Below are 21516 nucleotides of genomic sequence, written 5' to 3' on the forward strand. Positions count from 1 at the left end.
TAGCAGAGATTCTGTGAGCCTCTCTGAATTCAAACCCATTACTTATTCCAGTCCTCTAATGAGCATGGGGCTTGCCATGTGTCCTTCAGTATATATCGTGCATGACATCAGTGAATCAGTGCCTCAATTTTAAAATTGTCGTGCTTATTTTCAAACAATTTCATGGTCTAATCCCGCCGTTATCTCCGTCATCCCCTCCATTTCTACAGTCTTCTGCAACCTGACTAGAGTTGGATGTGTCTCTGGCAAGGATAAGAAGCACTGCTGATCTGATGAACTGTGCCCTAGTCTACTTATTACTACAAAACTGCTGGAAATGGTCAGCAGGTCAGGCAACTTCTGCAAAGGTGAAGCAGAGTCAACATTTCAAATCAAAGGAAAAAACACAGATAGTGCTGGAGTAACTCAGCAAGTCAGGCAGCATTGCTAGAAAACATGGATAGGTGATATTTCAGGTCAGGAGCTTCGTTCAGATCTGAAACGTCACCTATCCTTGTTCTCCAGAGATGCTGCCTGACCCACTAAATTGCTCCCCCACTTTGCGTCTTTATTTGTGAACCAGCATCTGCAGCTCCTTGTATCTCCTTTCAAATTGAAGACTCATCATCTTTTCTGTGTGTCTTCAGCATTTTCTATTTTAGATTTTAAGTTTTCGATTTACATTTTTTATTACCTACACAGTATTGTACTGTTGCATATTCAGATTGTTTCTATGAAAGGATTCAATAAATTGTTCAGTTCAAAAGTCCAAGATGCTACTTGACTATTTATCGTGTTGGTGCAACTGAATGCTCTTCATTCCCTGACCCATCTTAATGCTCCAGGTAGACACAAATTGCGGGACTACCTCAGCAGGTCAGGCAGCAACTCTGGAGAGAAGGAATGGGTGACGTTTTGGGTCAAGACCCTTCATCAGACTGAAGGAGTCCGAAGAAGGGTCACAACCCGACCTGAAACGTCACCCATTCCTTCTCTCCAGAGATGCAGCCTGTCCTGCTGAGTTACTCAAGCATTTTGTGTCTATCTTCCGTTTAAACCAGCATCCGCAGTTCCTTCTTACACTTAATATTCCAGGTGGGTGTTTCTGAAATGTTTTTTTAGTAAGTTAATTGTTGCATCCTGACTGTGTTGCAGAGGGAGAGCTGTATGCCGGGATTTCCTCTGATTTCATGAGTCGGGATGTGGCGTTCTTCCGCAGCCTGGGGCACCGCCGTGTGATCCGCACTGAACAGTACGATTCAACATGGCTCCAAGGTGAGGGACCATTAGAGCAACCTCCATTTGCCAGTAAAAGCTTTCTCCTATAAGAATTTGGTGAGCAACTTATCTCATTCAGTGCGCACTGATGTCAAGACAAACAAGAGCATCAACTTGAAGTTTGAACTGTGCAAACTGGGAATGGGGGAAAGTCGGCCTTTTATTCATGTACAGAGTAGAGAACATTGAAACAAAGGGAATGGGTAAATACATGAAATGTACTCTGAAAATAGACCAGGTTATTGGGCCTTTGTTGCTGGCTCTTGCACTTTACGATGAAGAGCTTCCTCCGTTTCTTCATTCTGTGACTCTACAGCTTTAATATGAGTGACATTGTGGAAACATTCCCATTTTGGAAATAATTCTCCAATCAGTTGGTCCTGATCATCTCAGATTAAGTTTTGGGTATGTCTAGAAATTTGCTCATGGTCAGCAGTGCTAAAGAGTAGCAATTACTTGTTTTTCTCTGCTTCTGAAATGTTCAATTTAATTTTTACATCAATTAAGTAAGACATAACAAGTAATGGTCATGCTCTGCAGCTGATAGAGTGGATGTGAATTCAGCCAGGGTCCTGCTACTACTTATAAAGTGATACTAGCATCAGTTGGGCCATTCTTAGTCACGTGTATGACCAAAAAAGTGAACAATTGTGGAATACATCTCTTCTAATTCTGAAAGCATTACAGGTATATTGTTTTTTACTGTATATATGACTTATATATGTTGAAGTTTATCAAGTGAAATTTTTATGTGTTATGCTGACAATGTTTGTTTAGGGTCAGAGCTCACATGCTCACACACGTGACCAGTCATATTTGACATATGACTGGTCAGGTGTGACCATGTGAGGTCACACATGTGACCAGTCATATTTGACCTCTGACCCTAAACAAACATTGTCAGCATAACATACAAACATTTCACTTGATAAACTTCGACATATATAAGTCATATATACAGTACAAAACAATATACCTGCAATGCTTTCGGAATTAGAAGATATTTATTCCACAATTTTTCACATTTTTTGGTCACACACGTGACTAAGAATGGCCCAGTTGTGCAGTTATGTTCACGGACAGACCAAACTTCAGCTTGGTCCCTCACTCTCCCTCTAACTGTTTTGGTTAAATCCACATTGTTTCTCTCCAGACCCCAAGTTTGTGAAGGTTCATGCCATCGCAGAGAGCAACAATGAAGAGGACGACAAAGTGTATTTGTTTTTCACCGAGCGTGCTCAAGAGGTCGACAGTGGTAACGGGAAGGTGGTCTATTCGAGAGTGGCTCGGGTTTGCAAGGTACGGAGATTAACTGGGAATGGTCGTGAGCCAGAGTATCTCCACATGGATTGATCCATACTTCTGCACCAGGCATTGTAATGACACCCCACACTTTACAATGCATTCTGCTGTTTCTGAGATTCAAATTAAACAGTGTTGACGGGATGGTGAACTATTCTTTAAGCATCTAGACATGCATCTGAATTTCCAAAGCATTGAGTGCTACAGAACAAATGGCAGCAAATGGAACTAGTTTGGATAAGAACCCATATGTTTCCAAGTCTCAAGTCATCATTGAAAATGCAGAGTTTAGTTTAGTTTAGAGATAAATGAAGGAAACAGGCCCTTCGGCCCACCGAGTCTGGGCCAACCAGCAATCCCTGCACATTAAGTGTATCTTACACACTCTAGGGACAATTTGCAATTTTACCAAGCCAATTAACTTTCAACCCCGTTGGTCTTTGGAGCGTGGGAGGAAACTGGAGCTCCCGGAGAAAACCCACACAGGTTATGGGGACAATGTACAACTCTGTACAAGCAGCACCCGTAATCAGGATCGAAACTGGTCTCTGGCGCTGTAAAGCAGCAACACTACCGCTGCGCCACTGTGCTGCCCCCTGCCGAGTTGTCAATAGCTGACATTAGTCTGCCTGGTCTATTAGGCAGACCATTAGGTCAGTAATGATTAGGTTTTCATCTTCACCTTTCCGAGCATGGATGTATTATTTACATGCCTCCAGTTCTCTTGAAACACCCATTGTTTGAGAACAATTGGCAGATGATACCCAGACTCTTCAGAAATGTCCACCTACCCTTTCCTCAGAATCCTTGGATACCTCTCACCTGGACACTAGGCAACTTTTCCACTTGAGGCCGACCAATCTTTCAAGCACTTCCTCTTTATTTTAATCCTGTCCAATATTACCATTGCCGCCTTGCTTGTGACCTAGACGGCAGCCTCTTGAACAAAGTATAGTACTGATTTGATCCCTCATGCCTTCATAATAACATTTCCCTTTTAATTTTTAATCATCCATATCGTTTTACAGTGTATAATGAGTTTTTATTCTCCTTTTATGATACCCACTGATCTATTTTAATTTCAGGTCATTGGCTTCTTTAGTATCTTTGCATATTTTCTCTGCATATTTTATATTTGACTCAATTGTCTTTGTGTTTTGAATATATTCTGATAACCTTGCTTCTAATATCTGTAACATGAAAATAAAGACACTCTTTATTTGGATCCTCTCTCCTCTCATGAAAATCTTTATAATTCTAGTTTATAACTGAATCTTTTCCTCTTAAAACCTATTTTACAGTTTAGGTTGCCAGACCTTGGGATTAACCCACCAGCACAAGATCCCCAAATTAGCTGATTAATGATCAAATTAGCAAAATTAACTTCCTTAAACTGCGTATTTTCGCATTTTAAATGTGCGACAATGCTGATCATTGAACTATTTTTACGATGCCCATCTAATAACAGATTTGAGCATGTGCTTTCATGATGGACAATCAGACTGAGGTCAAGTGAAATAGTCAGGATGTTAAATGTGGAGATGGGTTCCCAGCTGATGGACATGTTGTCTTTTCCCCAGAATGATATTGGTGGGCAACGCAGTCTGGTCAATAAATGGAGCACCTTCCTCAAGGCAAGGCTTGTATGTTCCATTCCGAGTTCTGAGGGAATTCAAACACATTTCGATGTATTACGTGAGTATTGCGCAAAATAAATGGCCAATGTGCTTGGAAAATATTGGGATGCAATAATATAACAGTAATTCTTGGCTATATTTTGTACACATTATAACGCCTCACACATGATCTAAGGTAGAGCCATCCTGTGATTGTCATCAAATTAAGGCATTGGGCCATTGTATTTCTGTGTATTGACCCCTGGTAAATATTAGGATTGTCCATAGGCAAAGAGTTTAATTTGCCTTCATTTGGACATCAGAACATATTACCAAAAACTTTTCCAAAGTGATGTATGTTATACGTGCATAAAGTAGCAGTAGTTGTAAGCTGCTGAGACTTTTGAACATTCAGCAAGATCTGTAAGGAATGTCTTAAAGATGAGGCTGGGTTTCAGGATAACCTTCCAAAGATTAGGACTAAGATGCGTGACAAACTGGCGGTCAATGGTGGGGAAACTAATCTGCAGATACACTGCAGCCCAAAATTCCCGAAATACAATCCTGAAAGATGACAAACTCATGGCGGTTTCAGAAAAAAAGAGTTACAGAAATATGTAGTGGCATCTTAGATAAAAGGTAATATTGGTAGTGAACATTACCTTTTCACAGTCTTTGGTAAACATCATTATCCACTGGTTTATAACATAATGAGGGCTATTTCACCTTTCTTAATACTAGTCAGTTCTGTTCCTTAAAGCCCTTCGCCAAGCTGCCCTGTTTGACAACTAATTGTCTTTGTTAGTGTTAATCTACAGAGATTTCTGCCTGTAGCTGATAATATTCCTCAGTGATCCAGTGAATTGAAAGATTGTTTCCGATACCTGACACCTCCACTCTGATAGAAGCATGTGGGCATGTGTGAAAGGAAAAGAGAACTCTTGGGACCTCAGTGTACTTCACCTCTTGTTTTTAAATACTTGCTTTCTTGATGGGGCACATTCCTTCTTAGCTCCAGCGGTGCTGGCAAAGGTTTTCAGTGCAGTGAATTGCTGGCATGGGTGTGATTGCTCCCATACGTTCCCGTCACTCCCATTTACCCACTTATTTCCCTGCAACCTATTCTCTCTCACCTGCCGATCAACTCCCTTTGATTCTCCTACCACCCCAACACACAAAGAGAAGAATTTACATTAGCCCAACCTGGACCAGAATCAGAATAGCCTTTATTGTCATCCAAAAAAACAAGTCTTTTGGACGAAATTCCATTATCCACAGTCCACCAATAAGAGCAATAAAAATAAGCAATAACACACAAAATCACAAACCAACACAAAACAAAAAAAATAAACATCCATCACAGTGAGTCTCCTCCAGTCACCTCCTCACTGTGATGGAAGGCCAAAATGTGCTCTTCCCCGCCCTCTTCTCCCGCGGTCAGGCGGTTGAAGTTGCCACGTCGCAGCGGTTGGGACTCCCGACATTGAAGCCCCGGCCGGGCGGAGAAAATCCCACGGCCTGTTCCAGGCCGCGCCGGACGGTGAAAGGTTCGCAGCTGGCCGACCCAAGCCCCGCGATTCGGGGCGGGCAAACACGCTGCCGTAACCATGACCTTGGATGAAGGGGGAGAGACTGAGTAGAATCAATGCTTCTTGATGAGTAAGAGCATCAAAGTTTATGGGGAGAAGGCAGGAGAATGGGGTGAGAAGGAAAAATGATCAGCCATGATTGAACGGCCAAATGCTATACGAGCCACATGGCCTAATTCTGCTCCTATGCTGTGTGGTCTTATAGAATTCTGGGGAGGAGTGTTGGCATAGACTCTCGTCGCTGAGTTAACACATTGTGGATTTAAGATACAATTTTCAAAACCTATTTCTTCTCCTCACCGACAATGCCAACATTCATTGCCCATTCCCTAATGGTCCTGGAGCTGAGCAAGTAATTAACCATACTGAAGGCCTGGAGTTATGTACGGACCAGACTTGGTAATGATGGCTGATTTAATTACCTGACAGACATTAATGAACCAAATAGGGTTTTAGAACTAATTGGCAGATTTGCTTTTGCAAAACAAAATCACACAATTAATTAATTATTTAATTTAAATTCCTTAAATCCTATTATGGGATTTGAACTCATATCTCTGAGTGAATCATTGAGTCCTGTGGCTTCGAGTCTACTTATGCATGAATAGAGTTGACAGTGTTTAATACAGTGCAAAGGATGATACACTCTCAGAAGTGGCCTTCACTTGTCCGAGACTGTTAACTCATCCTTGCCTTTTCAATGTAAATGTGTGTCATTGCAATGTTTTTATGAAAAACCGATGTCTTCTAGTTTCTCAGTGAATTTCACCACTTCCCCCTCCCCACGCATGTGTATGTGGCACCACTGCCCCCCACCTCCACGTGCGTGCACAGACACGCACGCACACACACACAGTCCAGTCATCCCCCTGATCATGTTCCTGTGATGGAAAATATAACTGACAAATTTGCCAGCTTTACCAGTGTGATCTATTACTTGCAGCATGCTTGGGATAACCCTAAGTAAGATACTGGATTGGTAATTTTAATTACTAGCCTAATAGTCAAGATTTGAGTTTATTTTCCACTGGTGCCAACTCTCCCTGTTTTCTCCGCAGAGGATGTCTTCATTCTCAACGGGAAAGACAAAAAGAACCCACTGATCTATGGAGTTTTCACAACATCCAGGTGAGGGCCTTATTCAAAGAGAATGTTGGACGGTGGATGGTTTCACCAAAGTGCTGTTGAGAAAGCAACAAAACCATGCCAGTATTATTCAGTGAAAGCTAGGCTCTACTGAATGTGTTGTAATCTATACACCTGTATATAAACATAGCACAAAAAGTAAGGAAATTTGTGTTTGGTAGATTATTTCTTTGTTGTAACAATGCTTCTTGGCAATAAATCTTATACCGTTGGAAAACCTGTTTATTTCCCTTTTAAATGGTGCCACATTTGTAAGGAACATGCATTTGTGGGATGAGCAGCAGAGCTGAGTATATGGGTTGCGCCCATGAAAAATTTGCCAAATCTTCTCTGCCAATGCCAAACAGCTTATTCTGCTGTTGCTATTGACTCTTGTTTTGAGCTTCTGGTACCCCAGGTGCTGACAATCAGGTACCTGATTGGCACCTGATTGGCAGCATCTGTGAGCATGGGCCCTGCTACAGTGGTCAGTAGGTGTCTGCTCCAAGAATCGGCATGCCACGTTTGACTGATCTGGATAGGCCCCGTGCGATAGGGCAACTTCAAGCTGGTGTTCCGCAAAACCAAGTTGCGGCATTATTTGGAGTGAGCCCTAGTACCATCTCCAAAGTGAAGGCCAAGTTCCATATAACGGGGGATGTCAGAGACAGGCCGCGAAGTGGGCGTCCCAAGAAGACGACACCCGAAGAAAACCGTTTCCTCACCCTGTCAGCACTTAGGAACCATAGGCTGTCTTCTACAGATTTGCAGTCAAGGTTTGCAGGACGATATGGCCGATGGCTCTCTGCCCAAACAATTCGGAACAGACTGCACGCAGCCGATCTCCGGTCTCATAGGGCTGCCAGGAGGCCTGCCATGACTGCCCTTCACCGTCAGGCCCGTTTGCGCTGGTGTCGGCAACACGTGCACTGGAACCTGAACATGTGGAGGAACGTTATGTTCAGCGATGAGTCCAGATTCTGCCTACGGCAGTTGGATCATAGGGTCAAAGTGTGGAGAAGACGCGGAGAACGCTCTTCTGATTGCTGCACCGATAGAGTAACATCTTTTGGTGGAGGCAGTGTGATGGTGTGGGGCGGCATCTCCCTCACTGGAAAAACGAGGCTTGTCATCATTGGAGGCAATCTCAATGCAGAGAGATATCGAGATGAGATTCTGCAACCAGTGGCAATCCCATATCTCCACAGTCTGGGACCGAACTCTATCCTCCAAGATGACAATGCTCGCCCCCACAGAGCAGGGTTTCTCAGAGACTACCTCCAGAATTTGGGAGTGGAGAGGATGGAATGGCCTGCCAGCAGTCCTGACCTCAACCCCATTGAACACTTGTGGGATCAGCTTGGGCGTGCTGTTCGTGCCAGAGTGACCAACACAACCACGTTGGCTGACTTGCGACAAATGCTGGTTGAAGAATGGGATGTCATCCCACAACAGTGTGTGACCAGGCTGGTGACCAGCATGAGGAGGAAGTGCCAGGCTGTTGTGGCTGTGTATGGTTCTTCCACACGCTACTGAGGCTCCTGTTTATTAAATGAATAAATTGTTAAATTGCCAATATGTCTTGTTTCTTCAGACTTCAATCATCCAATCCACCAAACAACACCGAACAAGAGTCAATGGCAGAATAAGCTGTTTGGCATTGGCAGAGAAGATTTTGCAGATTTTTCATGGGCGCAACCCACATACTCAGCTCTGCTGCTCATCCCACAAATGCATGTTCCTTACAAATGTGGCACCATTTAAAAGGGAAATAAACAGGCTTTCCAACGGTATAAGATTTATTGCCAAGAAGCATTGTTACAACAAAGACAAAACAAAACGCTGGGCGGCACGGACTTGGTGGGCCGAAAAGGCCTGTTTCCAGCTGTATATATATGATATGATGATAAAGAAATAATCTACCAAACACAAATTTCCTTACTTTTTGCTATGTTTATATGACTAAAACTCTCATCTTGTTTGTGGATATATTTGTTTTCGAAATACAGCCAAAATGGTACACGAAAGCACAATTTTAGACCCATTTTACTCACCATTGTCCTGCAGTTCAAAAATTTGTTATATTTTAAAAGCTTTTCACTTTTTAAACTTTAAAAATCACTTTTTAAACTTTAAAAATCACTTTTTAAACTTTAATAAATCTCTTTTCAACTTACCCTGCCTGTCAGCTGCGTTCGACGTCACAATGAGAACCCCACAGCTGCTCGGCCAATGAGGGTTGAGGGTGGGACAGGATCTGACCAATGCGAGCTTGGGGGGAGGCGGGACCCGCTCGAGTTCCCCTCCGTCTCCCCCAGCTCCCGTTTAAACCGATGGCATCGTCGAGTCCTCGCTCCCGCCCGGCCTCAGCGCCCCCAACCATCACCAGACTACAACCCCCAGCGAGCAGCTTCTTCGCCTCCTCCTCCCGCATCTCCTCCAGTGCGCGCTTCAACCGACGGATGCCCGTCCCCGGCCCTGGGGGAGACTCCGAGCGGGAGGAAGATGGTCACCCCCCCCCCCCGTCATCTCATCATTCCCCTCTGTCGCCTCCAGCGCCCACTTCAACCGATGGCGCCGTCGAGTCCCCACTCCCGCCTGGCCCCAGCGCCCCGGACCATCATCGGACTACAACCCCCAGTGTGCAGCGTGGCACACACACACACACACACACACACACACACACACACACACACACACACACTGCACCAATCCAGGAGGTTTAGGACCAACGGGTCCACTTGGTCTAGTAAAGACTAAATGCCAGCTCATACCTATTTGACTGTTGGCACCCATGACAATTTTACAGCACGATGCGGCATCTTCAAACTAGAAACTCAAAGGTTACAGATAGCAAAGCAACCAATAACGCCATCCACAGTTTAACTTTGGCTAAAGTAAACAAGCTGCAAAAGAACCTGCAGTCTCTTATCAGAGAGTTCAATGCTGAATCCCAACAGGCAGCGGGCTGTTAGAACTACAAAGTATCTCTTCAAAAGGTTATGATTTGGTGATAAGAAGCCTGTTTATCTTTGAGTCTGTAAAGGGAGAGGGAGCAAAGTCCTTGATTTTGGCTCATTTTGTGGGGGTGCTTCGTGAGCAGTTTACAGCGTCCACTCCTTGTCTTGTACAGTCTAGCCACGTAATAGGCACTTATAGTCTGTGGTCCCCATCTTTCACTTGGACGATTCAGTGAGCTTTAAAACAATCTGTAATCACGTGTCTGTCTTTAGCATCCGCCATCATAGACCTTGTTTTTTTTTTATTGTTGCACCACAGTAAAATAAGGCTATTTGAGTCACTTTATTTTTGTTTCCTTTTTATAATTACGCCCTTTGTTATTTTTTAAGATAGATTTTTTTCTAAGACTGCTGTTTCTAAAACAGGATTCACAGATAAGTCGTTTTTATTGAGGAGATGCTGTCTCTCATATGAGTAACAACGGACAGCACTGCCAAGATTGCTGGCACACAGCCTCTTTGACTAAACACAAGGATATGCCGCACTTCTCCAGGCTGTTATGGACAGGACGGCGTCTAAGTTATAGGAAGGGAGTGAGCAGTGAGTGAACTCATGGTCAACTCAGCTAGAGCCTGGAAATAAATTGCATGTTTGTACTTTTCCTGGGTGTGAAGGGGGCTGGGTGGCTGTGTGCACACTTTAGTGCACAGCCTCACTGCCTCATCAAACCATTTCAGAATCCAACAAAACTGGAGGGGAAGCAACTTATCCTTAAACCCGAGGGACCGCCTGAGAATATGAAACAGCTCAATCACAATTGCCACTGCTGTGCCAACCAATGTGTTCAAAGAGAGGAGGAACCTAGGACATGGCTTGCAGCAAGCAGTCGGTCTTGCAACAGACAAAGTCTATTTTAACAGTCATAGAGTGATGCAGCGTGGAAACAGGCCCTTCGGCCAAACTTGCCCACACCAATCAACATGACCCACCTACACTAGTCCCACCTGCCTGTGTCTGGCCCATATCCCTCCAAGCCTGTCCTACCCATGTACCGTTAACAGCAGCAAGCAGACTACAGAGTCTGGCCAAACTACAGGTTAAAGATCACAAAATTCGGTGTTCTCTAGATCAATGTGCTGTGACTTTGTCAGCAAAATTGCAGAGAAAAAAGGATAGCTACAACCAATCTTTGACATGAAATCAATCTCAGGTACTTAACACCGTCTGCAGTAGGGGAATGAATCATTTTGTTCTGATATCATATTCACTAATATTAGCGAAGCATTGTTTTGATGCTATGCTACTTATATTTGCTTATGTTTGTATAGTGTAATTTTAATTTTTTTTAAAGCTGCATAATTCTGGCTGTTGCTCCATAGGTTTTCACCCAATTATTTAAACCATTTCACTGTACAATCTCCTTTTTAACTCAATCTTTCCCAGATCCTCAAATGGCTCCAACTCTATGCTTCCCTCAGTTTTTATGATTGTATCCTCAAAAATTACCACTTAACTTTCCTCCTGGTCTTTTCTTTATTCCCCACCCGACCACCCATCACGTCATATTCTTCAGGCTTTCTTTGGTCTTCATTTAACTCTTTCAGTTGCTTCACCCTCCTGCAGTTTACAGGCTTCACTGTTTCCTGATGTAACCATTCAGTCTTTCTGTCCTTGGTGGCACTGCTGTTAGTCAGGGATTAACACTTCATTTGGATATCTTGTGGGAAAAAAAATATGCACAGTGAGCTTGTTCTTCTACTACCTGGAAACTGCTCTCATCTAGATCAAGTCCCCTGTCCCAGTCTTATATTAGTAAACCAGCTTCCTGTTGATTGCCAATGGAGCTACCTGTTGATTGATAAAGATCCAACATTTTGAGCCTTTCTAACTGCAGATGGTAAGCTCCACCCACAGAAATATTTTGAGACCCCACCTACCTGACATTCACAAACATGCAAAATGTATAAAACATTTATTATTAATATAATAATTAAAATGCAATTATTTATTATATTAATAATAAATGTTTTATAGATTTAAATAAATAAATAAATACATTGAATTTAATTGTTTAATAAATAATTAAAGTGTAATTATTAATTAAAATAATTAAATTAAATGATTTATTAATTACAATTATTAATACATATTAACAGTGTTAGTCATTTAATAAATAAATAACTTGAATTTAATTACTTTAATACATAATTAAAATGTGATTGTTTATTATATTTAAATATATTTTTAAATTACTAATATTTTGTTAGTAAATAACCAATAAATAATTTACATTTAATTATTTTACAAACAATTGATAATTAAGAATAATGAATAATATTCTACATATTAAAAGATTAATTGGCCTCTGTAAATTGCCCCAAGTGCAGAGAGAGGGTAAGAGAGTGGAATCACATGGAACTAGTATCAATGGGTGATCACATGGAACCAGTATGAATGAGTCTGAAGAAGGGTCTCGACCCGAAACATCACTCATTCCTTCTCTCCAGAGATGCTGCCTGACCCGCTGAGTTACTCCAGCATTTTGTGTCTACCTTCGATTTGAACCAGCATGTGCAGTTTTTTTCCTACACATGAATGGGTGATCAATGGGAGGCGTGGGCGGTGGGCTGTAGGGCCTGTTTCCTTGCTGTGTCTTTCAACCAATTAAGACAAAAAATTGTTTCAGTTATTAAGAAATATAAATAAAAAGCCAAATTTCTCCAATATAAGTGGCTGGGAAAAACTGTGGAAAGTTCTCATTTCTCCCACAGGAAACCAATGAGGAATCCAACATTGGAACACAGTTGTCCCACGAGGGGCTGTGTAGAACTTTAAGACTTCTTCTTCAACCCAAAGGTCCCAAGCCTTCCCACAGTTACATGGGTAATAGCCAGCCAGCCATTCTGAATGGACTTCCAGCTTTTAATCAGATTTGAGATATTACCTCTTCCTTTCTTTGATCGCATCTTTCTCAACCTATTGTTTCTTGCTTAGGTTTTTCACTGAAATTCGGACACAATAGTGCTATTATATCTAGTGGTCATTTGTCCCTTCTTATTAAATGGATATTAAAAATCTTGTTGGTAATGGGCACATGAAGACATGAGCAAAAAACAAACTGAGAGCGTTGATCAGTCGATGTGGGTGGAAGGTGAAGAGCTGTGAGTGGCGATATCTTGGGTCAATGCTGGGTCTCAATCCGAAACAGCAAAATTCCGTTCCCCACAGATGCTGCCCGACCTGCGGAATTCCTCGAGCAGTTCGGTTTTTTCTCCAGGTTCCAGCATCTGCAGTCTCTTGCATCTCCAGACACACGAGTAACTTGCACTTACACACTGAATTTAACACAGGATCACCTCAAATTACTGAAGATGAAACTGGTCATGGGGTAGATTCTAAGGTGGATCATGAATGTAAAGTGGACATGCAGGAGTTCAGGCCGACAATGCTGAAGACACAACCTTCAATGGTGCAGTGACCGAGCGGGACACGTGAATGGGAAGTTGGGGGGGGGCTTTAAAAGGCTGTTGTTTGAATGTTCGGACAGTAATTTTAAGTTGGAGATATCAGAGGAAACAGGTAAAAGCGTGGGTGAGAGAGTACAGTGATATCGGCGAGTCAGAAAGGGAGGTGGTTTCTCCCACGTTGGTGCCGATTTTAACCTGTAAGAGATCCAGGTGGAGCTCAAAACAAAGATGTGCAACCACTGGAATTTACTGTCGGCTGCGTGTGAGGCAGGATGTCACCCACCGGCTGTCAATGTGGGTCAGTCAGCTGTCTTTCCAGCAGCACATCTGCTGATATTTTGTCTGCTGATTTTCTGATACGTTATTGCAGTGCTTGGCAGCAGGGTTTGACTTCAGCTATCAGCATCTCTGTCTGATAGAGCAGATAAAGTTTCTAAACAGACCGCAATTATCATTCCAGGAAGGGCACATTGCTGGCAGTATAAACAGGAAATCCGAGCGTTATGTTCAGGCTGCCACGAGGTGTGTGGCATTTGTGGGTCAGTCAGAGTCGGCATCAAGTATATTACTAACGGTATCCTCAGATGCTTCCTGCAACTCCAGAGTGCTGCAAACCTATCCAAACGCCAGCCCTTCTGGGATAAGGGCACCACTCTTATTTCAAGTCAAGTCGTCAAATGTACATCAAATGCACATGCAGCGAGGAATAGATACAATGAAAATCTTGCTTGCACATTGGACTTTGTCTCTAATACTTAGAGGGTTATGGGCCAAGCATGAGCACATGGTTCTAGTGTGGATGGGGCATGTTGGCCAACGTGGGCAAGTTGGACCGAAGAGCCTGTTTCCACATACTATGACTCTATGACTCAAAAATATTGCACTATAATGCTGCAAACTATATTCTGCACACAGCATCTTTCCCTTCACTTTACCTTTCGAAGTTGAATTTGGCTTGATTGTATTTATGTATTGTATTCTCTGATTTGATTGGATAGCATGCAAAACAAAGTGTTTTACTACATCTTGGTACACATGACAATAATAAAGCAAAACCTAAACACTGACTCAGATAAACACGAGAAAAAATGCATAAACCCAGTGAAAAGAAAACAGTGCAAAGAAAAAGACATTCATGCAAAGTGCAATCAGAGAAAAAAAAAGTCCATGGTAGTGTTTTGTTGCCCAGGTAGGATTTTGGTTTTGCGGATTTGTTCAAGGCCCTGATAGTTGTAGGAACGTTGCTGTTCCTGATCCTGGTGTTTGTTATTTATTACCAAGTTATCCCTAGTTACCCATGATTGTGCTTCAGGTCTTCACATAACAAAACGATGTCGTTTGTCTGTGGATCAATTCATTCAACATAGTTGTAAATAACTGGTCGATGTAGGCCTGCAATCCATTTTTGCTGTTTGCTTTGGCTTTCCCATGTAAATGTGAGGAAGCCATTGTTTAATGATGTATACCTGGATATTTTGAATCATATTTGCACAGCATACACACAACCGATATTGGGCCTTTGCTATCATCAAAGACGGACATTTTCTTCTTGCGTCCATCCATCGAGGTGGGTCCTTCCACTAATGGGTGTAATACTTTGACTGAGTTGGTGATAACACTGGAGAGAAAAGTAAATGTAGACAATAGACAATAGACAATAGGTGCAGGAGTAGGCCATTCAGCCCTTCGAGCCAGCACCGCCATTCAATGCGATCATGGCTGATCACTCTCAATCAGTACCCCGTTCCTGCCTTCTCCCCATACCCCCTCACTCCGCTATCCTTAAGAGCTCTATCCAGCTCTCTCTTGAAAGCATCCAACAAACTGGCCTCCACTGCCTTCTGAGGCAGAGAATTCCACACCTTCACCACCCTCTGACTGAAAAAGTTCTTCCTCATCTCCGTTCTAAATGGCCTACCCCTTATTCTTAAACTGTGGCCCCTTGTTCTGGACTCCCCCAACATTGGGAACATGTTATCTGCCTCTAATGTGTCCAATCCCCTAATTATCTTATATGTTTCAATAAGATCCCCCCTCATCCTTCTAAATTCCAGTGTATACAAGCCCAATCGCTCCAGCCTTTCAACATAATGTACTCCTACACTGTGTAATATTAACATTTAATGTTCATTTTAGTTTTACGTAACTACCTCAGCTACCTGAGGGGCATGGCTGGGGGATAATTGGGGAGAGTGTCTCAGCATTACTTTAGGGCATGATTCATGATTCAATTTGTAGTTCATTTAGTCATCACAGATATAGATTTACTTGAAACATTGCAAGAGGAAATTGAATCCCGTTTATGTTTTCTTTTGCAGCAATATTCTCAATGGGTCAGCTGTCTGTGTTTACAAGATGGCCGACATTGTGATGGCCTTCAAAGGAGAATTTGCACACAAAGAGGGTCCTGATTACAAGTGGGTGACCTATCCAGGACGCGTGCCCTATCCTCGCCCTGGGACGGTGAGTGACGTTAATCTCCAAGCAATGAGTGAACTAAGTATTGTGCCAACAGACAACCTGCTCTTTATTAAAACTGAACCTCTCGACTCTGTCAATTTTTGGGGAGGCTGGTGAATCACATCAATAAAGCAAGTGAGGCATTTGAAATAAGAGGAGGGAGATTAAGAAAAGACAAGGGATAACGTAGATCAAATGTAAATGGGTGATCGATGGTCGGCATGCACTCGGTGAGCCGAAGGGCCTGTTTCCATACTGGATCTTTCAATCAATCAACCTGGAAACAATTCCTATTTTAAATGTGAATCCATTGACAAATGTGTATTCATAAGGATTAACCTTTGCTCTGGAAGAAAATTATGGACCAAGGCAGGTAATGAATTTCTTTCAGTTAAGATTAATTTAAGCTAATACGTTAAGGAAAATGGTCTAATATATGTCAAATTTTCAGAGCAAGAAACCCTGAAAGCTTAGTAATTTGTTCCACAGTATGCCATCATTGAGGAACAGTGAATCTTTTGTGAGATTTTCAGTAAACCTTCAAACAATTATCTATCATCGTCTTATATTTACACCTGTTGCTTATGTGTAGTGCCCCAGCAGTACCTATGGGAGCTACAGGTCAACCCGTGAATATCCAGACGAGGCAATGTTCTTTATCCGCACCCATCCGCTCATGCACGACGTGGTCTATCCTGTGAATCATCGGCCAGTGCTGGTACGCGTTGGCGTGGACTACAAGTTTACTCAGATAGCTGTGGATCACGTTGAGGCAGTGGATGGACAATACGACGTCCTGTTCATTGGAACAGGTAGGTAGATTTAACCACAGTAAGCTGTTGCGGCACAGATCAGCCCACTGACCATCAACACCCATTCACACTGATCCCATTTTATTATCCCAACATTCCCTTTAACTCCCCCCATATTTCACCCTATTGTGTGTAAGATTGTGTTAATGTGCCGGGATCGCTGGTCAGAATGGACTGGGTCAGCCGAAGGGCCTGTTTCCGCGCTGTATCTCTAAATTAAACTAAACTCAACTCAACTAAACTAAACTAAGCTGAGGGACCTGGTATATGTTGGCAGCTGCAAAGTCTGTTCCTCCTTCACAAAGCAGATATTGAATACTGGTAAAAGACACAAAGTGCTGGAGTAACTCAGCAGGTCAGGCACCATCTCTAGAGAAAAAGGATGGGTGACATTTAGACTGAGTCTGAAGAATGGTCCCAACCTGAAACGTCACCTATCCTTTTTTTCCAGAGTTGCTGTCTGACCCACTGAGTTACTCCAGCATTTTGTGTCTATCTTTAGTAAAAACCAGCATCTGCAGTTCTTTGTTTCGACATTGAATATTGGTAGTTGGAAGCTGTATTTGTAAAACTAGGACCAACAGCCTTACTATTATTTTGTTACAGATACTGGGGTGGTCCAGAAATCTATCTACACTCCTAAAGCAAACCAAGAGGTGGAAGAGATTATTCTAGAAGAGTTGGAGGTTTTCCAGGTAAGTTGGAAAATAGTAGCGTGGAAATAATTTCATGCGGATTGGCATCATATTTAGAGGATCAAACCGCATCATGTTCACCTTCGCAGAACAATGATCCACTTACAATATTCCGAGAGGTAGAATGGGTTTGAAAGGTGACAGCAAACAGATGACAGCCCTGGTAAATAGGCCATAAGACAGTACAAGATAAGAACAGGCTTTTTGACCCACAATGTCCAACATAATGCCAAATTAAACTAATCACTTCTAATCCATTTTATATCCCCCCCCCCCCATTCTCTGCACATTCATGTGCATATCTAAGAGCCAATTAAACTCCACTAATTTATCTTCTTCCACCATCAACCCTGGCAGCACGTTCCAGATACCCTCTGCATAAAACACTTGCCCTGCGCATCTCCTTTAGATTTTCCCCCTTTCACTTTACACCCATGCCCATTTAGTAATTAACATTTGCACCCTGGGATAAAGGTTCTAATTGTCGACACTATCTTTGCTTCTCATCATTTTATAAACTTCTCTCGGGTCTCCCCTCAGCCTCAGATGCTCCTGAGAAACCAGTTTTAATTTGTTCATCCTTTCCTTGTAGCTAATACTCTCTAACCAGATCCAGACAGCATCTTTGTAATCCTCTTCTCCATATACTTTCTGCAATAGGGCAACCAGAAATCTCACTATTCTTCAAACGCAGTCTAACCAAAGTTTTTCAAAACTGCATGACTTCCTGACTCTTGTACTCAATGGCCTGACGAATGAAGGCAAGCATACCAGATACTTTCAATTTTACCACTCTATTTACTTGTGTTGCTATTTGAATTGAATTGAAAACATTTTATTAGCCAAGTATGCATACAGTACAGTACATACAAGGAATTTGCCTTGGTGCTTTGCAATGGACTTGGACCCCAAATGTTGAGGAAGGGTGAGGGAGGGTAAGGGGGGATCAAGGAGGGCGAAGAAGAGTCAGTGAAGGCCAAATGGTGAGGAAAGGTGAGGGAAGACCAAATATGGTGGGGAAGTATAAAGGGAGACTGAGACTTGTGAGGAAGTTGAGAGTGAGCCAGACAGGGTGGAGTGACGTTGAGGAGTGATCAGACAGTGTAGACCCTTGGAAGAAATTCAGATTTGTTGTTCTAAGTAACAAAGAATTTTACAAAATGGAGATTCAATTCAAAACAGCTGTGAAAAAGGAATTCTGATTCGTGTATGGCCCTGATACGAACATTTCTTGGCAAATCATTTATATATTCATGATGTTTCAGTCAGGCAGCCCAAGATGTGAGTTTTAACACTCAAGGGACCAGTCTGGCAAGAGATTTATCAAAAGTCTCAAGCCAAGCCCCGTTGTGCTAAAACCTACATGAATACTGCCCACTGGTATTCTTGCCTGGAGATTAGAAAAGGCACACGTTTTCATCAAAAATCTTTTTTTTTTCAGTCAAAAATCTTTTTTGATGAAACATTTTAAAATCTATTTGCTAATGTTGTGTGATCTTCTGAACTCATAAGAAAAAAAGATTTGAGTCACTGACCAAGTTGTCCATCTCATGATTTGTGACAATGCTTCATTAATTAGAAGTCAAGGAAAGCTTCACAGTTAATTTATAAGAAACATAGACAACAGCCTTAGAGTAATGATGCAAGGTTTTGTCTGCTCTTTTGATCAGGGATAAAGAATTTGGAATATTCATCTTAATTAACTTTTCTACTCCGATTTCTGTACTTCCATGTAAACTTTTTAGGGTCTCTTAATTTTCTTTTTTTCTGGGCTTTGAAGTTGCTAATCAGGAAGGCCTCCCTTTTATGTAAGAGTTAATGTGAGATTCCTTCCTACATAGCATCAGGAGTGAGGAGCCCTGTTTAGGTCCTTTGATGTCCAGAGCATGGGCTGAGGTAAAAAAGAATAATATCATGTTTTGCTCAGCAAGGGAAAATAATGTTATTTTTTTGTGAATTGATTCAGGTAACACCTGTATCTTTTGTTCTGCTCCAATTGTTCCAATGAGAGTGGTACACCTGGGACATTGGTGTGTTGTCCAAATCAGACTGACTGAGGAGGCCAAGTTCTCTTACACAACATTCATGGGCTAGTTGTTTATTATAACCCAACAGACACCAACAATTTTATTTCATTCTTTTTTAAAAGTACATGTCCAAGTGGCACAGCGGTGGAGTTGCTGCCATACAGCACCTGAGACTCGGGTTCAAACCTACAGGTGCTGTCTGCATGGAGTTTGCACATTCCCCCCGTGACTGCATGGGTGTTTCCGGCTGCTTTTGTTTCCTCCCACATTCCAAAGATGTGCAGGTTTGTAGGTTAATAGGCTTCTGTAAATTGGCCCTAATGTGTAGGATAGAACTAGTGTCCGGGGGTTGCTGGTCAGCATGGACTTGGTGGGCCCAAGGGCCAGCTTCCATTTTTTGGATGAATAATCTAGCCTTCTTGGATTACTATTCCAGTGACATAACCACTAAAATAAGTTATGTCACAGACAGATACAATGCAGAAGCAGATCCTTCAGCCCAGCAAATCCATTCCCATCATCAAACACTCATTTATGTTGGTGCTACACTGATCCCAATTTTTAATCTCTCCACATTCCCAACAATTACCCCAAGATTCTACCACTCGCCCACACGCTAGGGGAGACATTCAATGGGCAGTTGACCTACAACCCACATATCTTGAAGCAGGAGGAAAGTGGAGCGCTGGAGGAATCCCCATGTAGTCACAGGGAGAACGTGTAAATTCCACACAGGCAATACCTGAGGTCAGGACTGAACCCAGGACTCTCGTGGTGTGATGCAGCAGCTCTCCTAGCTGTGCCAAAGTGCTGCCCATGAGTTTGAAATGAAAAAATAGAACTCTGACATAAGCTCATTGACCTGAAATGTTAACTTTTCTCTCTGCAGATGCTGCCCGACCTGCTCAGTCCTTCCAAAATTTTCTGTTTTTATTCTTTTACAAAGCCATCTATTTTTTGACAAGAAACTGTCGATCCAAATCTCTGTTTTTGTCATTTGTCCCAAGTAAATAGTTGTGGGTGGGCCAGTTTGAAGTTGACATCAGAAATACACTATTTCAGATACTGTTTCTTTTTCGGAGAGTTTCTGGAAGATTGTAATCATGTCCATGCTTTGCAGATTTGATATACTCTGCTGCTGGTTTTGAAAGGATCATGTAGAATTGAACACAAAATCCAGCCTGAGATTGCTTTGCAGTACTTAGTGAGTCGTGTTGTTTGAAGTTGCATTCTTCAGATGAAACATTAAAATACAAATGCTTATCTCTCATCCGAATGGTTCAGGTTACTGCTAAATGTCCTATGGCATAGGGAATTGCCAATGTCCTGACCAATGTCCCTCTCTGTGACAGTGCCATGGAGAAGCACTCTAAATGCTGCACATTTAAGACTGCTAAATTCAAAATAGCTTTGGAATTAACATTGTGAGCGTAGAAACAAAGACCTGCGGATGCTGGTTTATACCAAAGATAGACACAAAGTGCTGGACTAACTCAATGGGTCAGGCAGCATCTCTGGAGAAAAAGGATGGTGATGTTTTGGACCGGGATCCTTCTCCAGATCACCTATCCTTTTGGGCTGGCACAGTGATGCAGCGGTAGAGTTGCTACCTTACAGCGCCGGAGACCCGGGTGCAATCCTGACTGTGGGTGCTGTCTGCATAGAATTTGTATGCTCTCCCTGGGACCGCGTGGGTTTTCTCTGGGTGCTCCGGTTTCCTCACACACTCCAAAGACTTACAGGTTTGTAAGTTAATTGGCTTTGGTAAAAATTGTAAATTGTCCCTAGTGTGTAGGATTGTGCTTGTGTACGGAGGGGATCGCTGGTCAGTGTGGACTCAGTGGGCCGAGGGGGCTGTATCCACACTGTACCTCTAAAGAATAAAAGATTCTTGCTGACCCGCTGCGTTACTCCAGCACTTTGTGTCTATCATGAATATAATTTATTCCACATGAAAGCCAGGACCAAATGATCAAGTTGCTGGAACAGATTGAAATCTGTGTTTTCTAAAGTTCATTTTCTGTTTTGTTTCATCTCAATGTAAAGTAAAATGAATTACAGAATTATTCTGAATAATATTTTTCCTGTTAATATTATGGATGCCTCCTAACCAGTGTTTCATCTCTCTTCAGGACAAATCACCTATCACTTCAATGCAACTGTCCAGAAAACGGGTAAGCACGCACATCCGGGAAATCCGATGCT

The 21516-nt window shown here is 42.4% G+C and overlaps 1 protein-coding gene across 2 annotated transcripts in view; it reads left to right on the plus strand.

The window, feature by feature from the left end:
• sema3h (sema domain, immunoglobulin domain (Ig), short basic domain, secreted, (semaphorin) 3H) overlaps nucleotides 1–21516 on the plus strand; it is a 145601-nt gene that overhangs the window by 108502 nt on the left and 15583 nt on the right. For both annotated transcript variants that reach the window (XM_078414429.1, XM_078414428.1), the window contains 8 exons: nucleotides 1135–1254; nucleotides 2411–2556; nucleotides 4140–4254; nucleotides 6823–6892; nucleotides 15636–15780; nucleotides 16370–16589; nucleotides 17196–17284; nucleotides 21444–21485. In XM_078414429.1, the coding sequence (XP_078270555.1) occupies nucleotides 1135–1254; nucleotides 2411–2556; nucleotides 4140–4254; nucleotides 6823–6892; nucleotides 15636–15780; nucleotides 16370–16589; nucleotides 17196–17284; nucleotides 21444–21485 (947 nt within the window). The remainder of the gene's footprint in view (nucleotides 1–1134; nucleotides 1255–2410; nucleotides 2557–4139; nucleotides 4255–6822; nucleotides 6893–15635; nucleotides 15781–16369; nucleotides 16590–17195; nucleotides 17285–21443; nucleotides 21486–21516) is intronic.

This window comes from Rhinoraja longicauda, chromosome 17 (genome assembly GCF_053455715.1).
Source record: "Rhinoraja longicauda isolate Sanriku21f chromosome 17, sRhiLon1.1, whole genome shotgun sequence".
NCBI classification, from domain to species: Eukaryota; Metazoa; Chordata; class Chondrichthyes; order Rajiformes; family Arhynchobatidae; genus Rhinoraja; species Rhinoraja longicauda.